The sequence below is a fragment of the Euprymna scolopes genome, chromosome 10 (genome assembly GCF_053919585.1).
Source record: "Euprymna scolopes isolate OS-2025 chromosome 10, ASM5391958v1, whole genome shotgun sequence".
Classification (NCBI taxonomy): Eukaryota; Metazoa; Mollusca; class Cephalopoda; order Sepiida; family Sepiolidae; genus Euprymna; species Euprymna scolopes.
This window is the reverse complement of record NC_136491.1, coordinates 70,211,851-70,223,155: the sequence shown is the minus strand read 5'-3', so window position 1 is coordinate 70,223,155 and position 11,305 is coordinate 70,211,851. Positions and strand designations below refer to the sequence as shown.

Below are 11,305 nucleotides of genomic sequence, written 5' to 3'. Positions count from 1 at the left end.
CACAGTCAAGGGGGAAATAACTCTGCCATCTTAGCCGTTACCAAAACAACCAGAAAACATAGACGATCAATAAAAGACGGCTACTTGGTTTTTGTTGCAGCGGGGAACTAACTAACAACGACCGTTCCCAACCTAGGAGTCCTGGCGCTATATAACACATTATTGAAATGAATTTACCATTTAATAAGCTGCTGGTCCTATGCAGTTCTAGATCTACCTTTCCAGGATTCACCTTCTCCTTTTAAAAAGAGGTTACTTTATTGATAATCGTTTGAGGCGCTCTTACCAGGAAATGCTGATGGGGCTGCTCAGGCATTTTTGCAGACCAGAGTGTTCTTAACCTAGGACGCTGGCTCTTCTAAACCCAACGCTTGTGGGAAAGAGATAAATAATCCAATTGTAAATTGCATTGTTTAGAGTAACTTTCATTAAAACAAGGGAAGCATGCACGGTCCCCTGTGATTGCACAGTGAATGAGGCATAAAAAAATGACTAAGTTCAGCATTTGCCCCACCCCCATTTAGCCTCAAAAGTCCCCAGAGGATGTCAAATCCTGGTGGAAATGAACAAACGGTGCAGTTTTAGGCCCTAACATATGTAAATTTGACTTCTGTACCATGCAAAAAAAGAAATGACTGTCCATCATTTGCCCCCGCCCCATTTAGCCCCAAAAGTCCCAAGGCCTTCACATATTTAAATATGAGTTTAGCACCATGCAAAACTGCTAAATAGACATACACAGAAAATTTTGGACAAATATGGTAAAATAGTCTAAAAATTGTAGTGTTTTTATTAGCCCTAAAAGAGCCCCTGGGACACACCTAAGAGTTATCGTGAAGAATAGACAAACAAAATTATACAGAACTCAGTTAGTTACAACTTTTCAGAAAGTTTTATAAAAATCCGAGGCATCAATTTTTTTTGTAATAAGCACAAAACTTTTGTCAATTTTAGCCATTTTAACCCAAAAGGCACTCCTGGGAGGGGGGGGGGCAACCAGAGTTTTCCCGGAAAATCCGTTTTGTTACTTTTTTTTACTCATATCATGTTTAATGTTTGTGCAAAATTTCAAAAAATTTCAAGGCGCAGTATTGAGGAAAGTGCACACAGACGAACGGACAAGTGTGAATTTACAGGTCCACCCTTCTTTTGTTGGAGGACAAAAAAAACAAAACATTTTTAATTCAAGTAGACTTGAAGGAAGGAATTTTTAATCGGTTCATAAAATGAGTAGCACCGCCTTATCGCTCTCTAAGAAAGAGAAAACAAATTTAGCCAAATATTTCTGTCGGTTCGTATCTTAATATCATGTTCTCTTATTTCATTTTCCTTCTTGTCCTCTTTATGTATTCTCATTTTCAATGTTTACGCTTATTTTATGAACAATATTTTAAGAGATTTTTTATAATGAAATGAGTAATGATGGCACATAGATGTTATTGCTTGGGGGGGGGGGCAAATTGCCTCTTTGATTACGAGAAAGGGCAAGTGTTAACTTGAGATTCATAGAGCGTTCTTTTGAACGATTAGAATCTACTTGTTTTTAATTAGAATTTCGATAATTCTAAACTCTTGCCATGTTTCGTTTTCGAATATAAAAAATGAGTGACGTCTTTCATCCATGAATTTTGATGTTTGGAAATATGCGACAATATGCCTTAGTAATTCAGTGTTGGTTGGTGGGGGGGGGTTATAATACGCTGGGGCAGGTCGTAAAAAGTACTAAAAAAACAACAACAAAGGTACAAAAAAATCTTTATGGTGTACGTAACCGTCATGGAACGAAGATGTCACATTCCAAAATTCACCCAAATTGGTAGAGTAGGTTTTCTTTAACTAAGAAAATAAAAATTTACGATGTTTAGCGAAACAAAAATTTAAATTATTTTGAATACAAATAAAATCTTGGTAATCGAATTGAGTTGTTGCCCTTGAATTTTAACACATTCTAAAACAACATGACGGCAGTAGGCCTAGGCCTCCCTCCCGCTTATCATAAATATTGATTTTCTTAGTTAAAAAAAAATAATAACTGATCAATTGATGCTATTTTTGGAATATGACATCATTCAGTAACAGGTTCGTACATTATAAAGATTTGTCTGTATTTTTGTCTTTTTCAATTAAGTCAAATTCTAAATAAGAACCAATTAAAGACAGGTTTTTAAACAAAATATTGTTCCAGTAGCAAATGTCAAACTATTATTACAGACCAAAAGCGAAAGCGATAACTCGATTCAGTAAAGAAAGCACACACAACGTTTCCTTCATTTATTTATTTTTTCGTATTGTCAATTTGAACCTAGTGTCAATGAATGTAGGGCATTTTTTTCTGAAAAGTTTTTGTTTTAAAAAGGGGGGGGGGGTCATTAACCCTACTCTGATTCTAATTCCAAAATAGAAATAAAATGTAAAATATAACAGTGTTTGTCAAAGAAGAAAAATCTGTATGATGTGTGACGGAAAGAAAATATTGCGCACCAAAAATCATGTAAATTGATTAAGTTTTATTTTTAAACAAGAAAATCAAATTTTGTGATTAAACAAATAGCGACGATATTGCATCGTCATCTTGAAAACAGGTCGAAGAAATAAGGGAAATAACTCCAAATAATTCAAACTTGTGAGATTTTAGAAAACCATTCTTTACGTAAAGAAATGGGAGAGCATTAAAAAAAACTCAAATTTGCTAAAAAAAAAATTTTTTCATTAAGATAAAACTACTTGATTAATTTACATGATTTTTTTTGTGTACAATATTTTCATTTCATCATGGGTACATACATTATACAAATTTTTCTGTTTTTATTCAAAGAAGAAATTCTGGATAAATGTCTAATACGAAATTTGAGAGATTCAATTAAAACTAATCAGTTGAGCAAATTAAAAAAAAAAAAATGCGCAAATGAAATATTTCCCATGCTTCACCAAATCAAGTTATCACCTTCATATAGACTGTGTTTGCTTGTATTCTAACTCATAGGAAAAAACTAACCCGAGACAGATGTTCCTGGCATTCCACAACTCACAAAGGGGCTACAATTGCTGAATCCACATGCAATGAAGAACACAAGAGAAAACGCGTCATTAGAAAAGGCAGAGCAGTCAGCACCTCTGCTACAGAATCATCCTATAAGTGTCCAACATGCAGGAAATACTTCAGAACTCGAATCGGTCTAACTAGCCATCTTTGAACCCACAGAACAATTGCATAGTCATGGTCATCTTCGGAAGCGATGGACGAACATCATCATCATTTGGTTGTAACCTTCATAAATCACAATCAAAGTCTCTCCTGCTTCTGCTGATTTTAACGTTTTGACCACCATCTCTGAATTATGAGGCAAACCGAATTTAGGGTTTTGACTCCAATTCCAGTATTCTCAACCGCCACCTTAAACAGAATTTTTGTTGATGTAAATAAGGTGCATGTTTTCATCAGTAAATTCCAGAATAATGAAAAATCATAATCATTCATGATTTATTATGGCTGGATTTTGCTGATACACTCACAAGTCCTATAAATTGTTAAGAGTGGTGTGTCCCTATTATATACTTCCCTTTCCACGAGGGCAAAGACACAAATTCAGTCTTTAATGTCTTGAGGAAATCCAACTCTCACAAAAAGAAGCAAAAATAATATTGCCTCAGTTCAGAAGGATATCTATTTCACTAACAGAACAGATGAAGTGTAATAGATACTATATGTTGATCTTAGCAAAACTTATGACGCAGAATATAAAATATTAAATCTATGTGAACAAATGCTTGTTGGTCCACCTTACCTTAGTTTTAAACAGTGAACTCTCCTCAAATACCCCTCCTCTAATTAAACTATTTTATTTTTTTTTTAAATTTCCTGCAAATTGAAAAGTAAAATTAGTTTGAATTACAAAATAAAAAAAAATGTCAATCTCAATCTAAAGTAGATGAGTGCTGTAATAATAATGATAATAATAATAATGAAAAAAATCACATTTTTTCTAATATGATTTTGTTATTGTTCAACTTGAATAAAATACTAAACACAAAATCGATTTTATAAATTAATGTTTATTCCTTTGTTCGATGTTACATAAAACTAAGTTACAAAAGCTACAATCAGTATTACAGGTACAATATATTCCTCATATGTGTTCATATAAATTTATAGTTTCAGTATATACTACAAGAATATTTGTCTCAGAACAAGTAAAATTACTCCCCCTCTGAAAAGAACATTTCTGCACCACTTTTATGTTCAATTAGATTAAAAGCAAGATATAATGATGCAAAAACCTTATGTTTATAATCCTTATTCTAAATTTAGTCACCATCCATTACATTTTAATCTTAATTCTAGAAGATGTTGAAAATTTAAGCTTAAGGAGTCTTAAGAAAAAAAATTGTAATTCAAGGAATCTTGTTTAATTGTTGTCTAATTAATATGAATGAAATCCAATGTAAATCTAATAAATTTTGATTTTCAAGTTAAAGGTGATGCCCATTTTATGTTTCTTAAAACGCTTTAAAATACTCGAGAAGTTGAAATTTAAAGAATACTTATTAAATTAATGTCTAATACCTATTGTTAAAATTTTACAGAAACCAGAGGTATCTGAATTTTCATAAACAGCTTCCACTCTCTTTCTTACCCTCTTTACATAAAACTAAATTAAACTAAATATAGCCCACATTTTGACCACTTACACCAATAAACTGTGTTCTGAAATTCATAATTGATTAATTAGTTTAGGAGTTAATTGTGTACATACTTACCTGGCACAACTTGAATAGATGTTGTTTGTACTCGGTAGAGATATGTTCTTGACAATCAGGCCGACAGTGGTTTTGTTGTAGTCGGCTGCGATATAATTCTGTTCAGTTCTAGGCGGTCCATTCTCTAAGCTTTTACGTTCTCTCTGAGAAGGAGTAAGTTTATTGTTTATCATCTGAGATACACTTACCAAAGAATGCAGATAGGGCTGCTCAGGAATTTTTTGTAAGCCACAGTGCACGTCATCTGGTGCATTGGCTTTTTAAAATCCCACCTGACCTTTTGTCTAACCTTCTCTAGAGGAAATAAATAAATATACAAACATTTAAACATGTTTATTTAACTTAGTTTAAACATATCTCCTTATCAGAAGGTTAGTGGTTTTGAAAAGCCAGTGCATTGGGATTAGCACACTTTACAAAAATGCTTAAACAGCTCCATCGGCATTCCCTTAAAAGATTTTATTTAACATAATAAAAAATTTACAAAAAAACAATCACAAAAATTTGATTATGCTTTGGCATAAAGCCCAATTTGTTTTGTACGAAAGTGGGGGGGGGGGTCACACATTTTACTAATTATGTTTTGAATTTAACCTATGCTAGATGGTCCTAGATATGACCTTAAACTATATCCAGTGGTGAGGCCCCAGCTTGCGGGCTTTGGGGAGTGTGGAGCCACCCTTTAATTACCATTGCTCCCAGGTTCACTCTGACCCGGAGTGGTAGTACCTGTTAGGGTTCCAACTATGGGTTAAATAGAAACCAACTTGAAAACAACAAATATATTCTATTAAAAAATTTTTCTTCAAAATCTTTGGATTCGGCATTAAATAATCTGAAAAGGGTTGATATGCTGTAAAACAAAAACAACCAACCAACTTATGCTAGATACTCCCACCAAAATAGCACATTCCCTCTATGGGATAATCCTACTTAAGTGAATTTGAAATGGCTTAAATGAAATTTTATTTGCATGAAAAAAAAAAAGATACATGAATGATGATTAGGAGTGAGAAGACTAATAAGCACCCAAACAGAAAGAAAAATATACAAAATAAACAAAATGACTGATGAGACAAATATGTAAGGCCCTCTCAAACCTTAACTAGGTGTTAGATTGCCCAATTGTTTTCCAGGTAATCTAAAAACAAGCAGGTTCATCTCTAAATAGGAGTGGAAGCTAAGTAGAATGTCAAAACTAAATAGTTGATGTTTAAAGTAAACAATCAAATCCCGATGAGAAACAGATCTAATCCCATGAACTCATCAAAACGTGAAACCATGTCACCATTCTCACTACAACTAGGATAGCTAGAAAAAAAAAAAATTCTTTTATCCCTATGCCACGATGGAGTTGTGTTGTGGATAACAAATGTTACATTCAAGATCATTGAATGCTCAGCATCAATATGAGTCATTATTTGGCTGACATGCTTCCAGAGTCGTCAAAGTGCACTGCAGATGAAGAAGGCATGCTCGAACTTTTCTTCTTACTTACTTTTGCAGTATGATCAGTAAGTGTCAATCCTCAAGACCTTCAGGACCAATTGCCTAGTCAAAGAGTACTCAGAGTTGTTGAAGTGACTCTGGCCTGTCATCCAACTCCACTAAGAGTGAATCTCCTCCTTCAACCATCTCAGTCGCTCTCCAAATGGATCCAAGATGGAACCCACTACTAAGTCCAAATATAGCCTCTTCCTAGGCGGTACAAGAGTCCTGATTCTTACAATGCTTTAAGTGCAGCTTGGATTTTGATGTAGGACCATTTTTTTTTAATCCTGTTTATAAAGGAGAGACTAGTGATAGATGCACTAGTGCAGATATAGCAACTATACACTGTATGCATGAGTGAATGTTGGTTTTGCAGAGATACAGGATACTGTCAGATGTGATTAGTTTTCTAGCATAGCCGAAAGACTCAGCTAATGTGCCTACGTTATTTATTGTTGACTAGAATATATATTCCATAATTCATACTGGTGTTTTATTTTTCTACTCTACCATCCAAAAAATTACTACATGTGTACAGTAAACAAATCCCAGTTTTTCTTTGCATGCGTTTGACACTCATCAGACCAATTTCTCTTCCAGGTTTTGGTATCAGCTGTCTACTGACTAATTCCAGCTAGCAAATGCCCCAATGCTAAGCAGAAGACATCATGAGGCAGGTATGCATGTTAACACGCTGCCAACTCCTCCTATGCATCGGACTCTTAGTGAACGTGATCATATTTTTGTATCTCCTTAAAATACAAAATGATTTACAAAATGGCCGGCTACATAACCATGATGCCAACAAAGTGGAAAGAGTTCAATACACAGGACTCACCGATTCTATAACTTTGGTGATTCGAGAATTTGAAGATTTTGAAAACTATGTGACGGCCACAGTAAAGTCAATAATAGATATGCTTCCAGATTTAGAGGTGCTGATCATCGCTGACAGGCATCCTTACCCACCATTGATGTTAAAGGAATTTCCTAATGTTCGCCTCGTCATCTTGCATCCTAATGCTGACCAATCGTCATCCTTGTCACTCCCACAGACTTACGTCAAATCACAGTTTCTGCTGCTTTTACCCGATGCCGTGGAACTGACCAACCCGAGCAATCTGTTGGGAGCCTTATTTTATCTTAAGCAACATTCTTATCTGTCATCACTTGCTCTATCGACTGGTCGTGACCATGCTACCTGCTTGAACCTTCAAGTTGATCTGAAAAGATGGACACTGGTCTATGAAAATCCTGGCCTGCATCAGGAGTGTGATGCTGTTGCTGGTGAGCATGCCATTCTGACACGCACCGAGAAGTTTCTTGAGTTCCCGTTTGCTTTCTCCAGGCCGCTTGATGTCTCATTCTACATTCAAGCTGCTCTTCGCCGATGGAAAAGCTTCATCTATCGAGAACCTGTACTCGTGAGCAATCGTATATTGTTCACTGACCCGCACAACAAGTGGAAACACAAAAAAGAAATGGGAATCAGAATCAGAAATCTATACAAGCTGCTGCAAATCAAAAAGGTGGTTCTTCCTGAAGATGGACATACAATGTGGTATGGATGTACGAAAGAAACTTCTCGATGCTTTGGGACTGTCATCAACGACATGCCAGAGTACATCTACAATAGGAAATGGACGCCTCCCTGTTGCTTAGAGGCTCTTCGTGCTACATCAAAGCATGTGTTTCAGATTCTTGATAATTGTAAAGTCCGTTACTGGTTGGAAGGAGGCAGTCTGCTTGGTGCTGCTCGGAATGGGGACATCATTCCCTGGGATTACGATGTAGATATTGGTATTTATCGAGATGATATAAGAAAATGCCAGCCACTAGTTGAATGTGAAAAGGAGAAATTTGTTGATCCGGAAGGTTTTTTATGGGAAAAAGCCACGGAAGGAGAATTCTTTCGAGTTCAGTACAGCAGTTCTAACCATATGCATGTTGACGTTTTTCCATTTTATTCCAAAAATGGTACAATGACGAAAGACACTTGGATTCAGACTCACAGACAAGACACAGAGTTTCCTGAAACATTTTTGAAACCATTAACTAAAATTCCTTTTGCCGGTTTAATGGCATCGGCACCAAATAACATACAAGAATTTCTTGAACTAAAGTTTGGTAAAGGAGTTATTGAAAACCCTCGATATCCAAACTCAGATAGAGTAATTCGAACTTTATAAGAAAAAAATAATTGGATTATTAAGACTACATTATTTTTTTATTAAATATACATTTTCTTTTTCTAAAAAATTGTCACAAAGAGTTTCAATGATAAAAAACTCACCTCATAGTATATTATTTATATTAATTGTACATGTGACATATTCCAAATGTTGTTTATGAAGTATACAAAAAAACATCCAATGTGGTGAATGTAAATAATACATTCCAGAAATTTTAAAATTTATTTTTAATGATTCAATCAATTAACTGATTCAATTAATTTTTAATCATTCAATCGATTGAATCAATCAATTTTTTATGATTCAATTAATTGATTGATTCAATTAATTTTTAGTGATTCACTGATGTAATTAATTTTTAATGATTCGATCAATTGATTGATTCAACTTATTTGGATTCTTTGAACTACTGTTCCCATCTTGAGTGAACAGTAATCCAAAGAATCCAAATAATACGAACAATCAATCCGTATCTGAAAAATTCAGAATTGACTGATTCAATTAATTTTTAATGTTTCAATTGATTGATTCAATTAATATTTAATGATTTAATCATACGATTGATTCAATTTATTTTAATGATTCAATCAATTCATTGATTCAATTAATTTTTAATGATTCGATCAATTTATTTAATTTTTAATGATTCAACCAACTGACTCAATTAAGTTTAAACGATTCAATCAGTTGATTCAACCAATATTTAATGATTCAATTAATTATTGAATAAATAAATGAATTGGTTCAATTTTTAATGATTCAAACAATTGGTTCAATCAATATTTAATGATTTAATTTATTGATTCAATCAATTAGTTCAATTAATTTTTAACGATTTAATCAATTCATTCAATTAATTTTTTAAAATTCAATCAAGTTAAATGGTTTAATTAATTCAATTGATTTTTCTTGATTCAATGAAATTTTTAGGTAACCTGTTATGTTTTTTGTTCTAGTTTACCATGAAAGTTTAATGTAAACTGATCTTCCCTTTTACTCTTCGAGTTGATAATCCCAAGGATTTGGTCACAAACTTGTAAATCTTTTGTTATTTATTTATTTATAAGTCTTTTGCTTACTTTATCATTCGGTAAACAATTTCCAGCTGATTGTTTTGATTGTTACTATCATGATTGTGTGTTGAATTATGTCCCTTGGTTGTTAACCTGAATGTAAACAGAAAGTGGCAGACAAGTGTTTTTTTCTTATTTCAAAAAAAAAAAAAAATTACTTGATGATTTTGTATAATTTTTGAAAAACCTAAGATGTACATAATAAAATTTTTGTGCCATTTTGTTTATTTTCTTTTTAGAAACAGTTTTTAATATTGAAGTAAAACTGGATAAACAGCTAAAATTTTCTAAATTGAAAGTGTTTGATAAGAAGCTAAATTTTTTTTCTTCCCTCCCAAAATGTTAAATTAGGTGGTAGGAGTGCTACTTGAATGTTAGTGAATGATTGTTTTACTTGCAAAAGTTTAAAAAAAATATGTATGATAGATATTGTTTACATTTATTGTCGGGTGTTGTATTTGTGTTAAATAATAAAATTGTTCGGACTACGGGTGTTGTGTACATTGTCCAAGAGGATACAAATAAGATAATTTGTTAAAATACACCATTTAGTATTATGATAAGTCACTGATTTGTATGGTTTTTCTTTTCTTTTTATTAGGCCCTTTTTTTTACTATAAATTTTAGCAAGCTTACACCTTTTTACATATAAACACGGCTCATAACTTTTATTGGTAATATTCACCATTCCTTGTTCCTATTTACTTGCATCTCCACAAGCACAGATAAAAACATTGATGAACACATAACTTGGTTTGTTCCTTTTATATATATATATTAATGAAATCAAAGGAACGTAGTGTTTACTTGATATATGCAATGGTAAACTTCAAACTAATATAAATAACAGTATTTATATATAGATAATTTAATCCCAACCAAATAAAAAAAGCTCAATACGCAATAGAGAGTAGAGCTTATTATAAGAGAAAGAAAATTAAAACTGTAAGTTGAACTTTACAATCAAAATTTATTGTTCGACAGAATACTCCAAAAAACAATTTACAAAGTCCTTATTCCGCGATGTTTCAAAGAATGCTATTCTTGTTATTCTTTTCATCAGAGGACATAAAGAAATCGGTAAATTATATTTGTAGCAATGCTAGAATTTGCTAGTTAAGGCATTAAGTGAAACTGCAATTTATTGTAGTAATAAATTGTCAAATAAAAAAGTGAAAAAATGTTGGATATGTAAAAAAATATGAAAACAAACCGTACATAATATTTCAGCATTCAGTCGAACAATAAATTTGGATTGTAAAGTTCAACTTACAGTTTTAATTTTCTTTCTCTTATATATATTAGAGGGCAGCCCAGCATTGCCTGTTCATAAAATATGTTTAAATATGGTACTTTACGAGGGGTGTGCAATAAGTAATGCCCCTGACCCACTTCCCATAGCAGTAGAGCAACGAAACTTGGCACAGTTATTAGTCTTTCTCTACATAGGAACCACCCAGAGTTATGCACTTCTCCCATCGTTTTATGCAGCTGTGGAGACCGTTTTTGTAGAACACCCCAGGTTGGTCCCACAACCATGATGTGACTTCAGAAATCAAGGCTGAATCATCTGGGAAACACTTTCCTTTCAAAAACAACTTCATGGCTGGGAAGAGGTGAAAGTCAGAGAGTGCAAGGTCAGCAGAGTAGGGAGGATGGGGGAGGATTTCATAACCACACGCCCGTGCTTCTGATCTGGCGACATGCGAGTTGTGAACCGGAGCGTTGTCCTGCAGGAGGAGGTTACCTTTGCTAATCTTGCCTCGCCTCTTGATTTTGATAGCTTCCCTT

The 11,305-nt window shown here is 33.5% G+C and overlaps 1 protein-coding gene across 1 annotated transcript; it reads left to right on the top strand.

Moving 5' to 3' along the window:
- The first annotated feature begins 1,161 nt into the window (after positions 1–1,161).
- LOC145286087 (ribitol 5-phosphate transferase FKRP-like) lies at positions 1,162–9,741 on the top strand. The gene is made up of 2 exons (XM_080134764.1): positions 1,162–1,291; positions 6,850–9,741. The coding sequence occupies exon 2, from the start codon at positions 6,918–6,920 to the stop codon at positions 8,436–8,438; it is 1,521 nt and encodes a 506-aa protein (XP_079990890.1). The 5' UTR covers positions 1,162–1,291; positions 6,850–6,917; the 3' UTR covers positions 8,439–9,741.
- Positions 9,742–11,305: the final 1,564 nt, after the last annotated feature.

What these genes read in the sequence shown, in the direction of transcription:
- LOC145286087 (XM_080134764.1), top strand. Translation starts at nt 6,918, where the DNA reads ATGAGGCAGGTATGCATGTTAACACGCTGCCAACTCCTCCTATGCATC.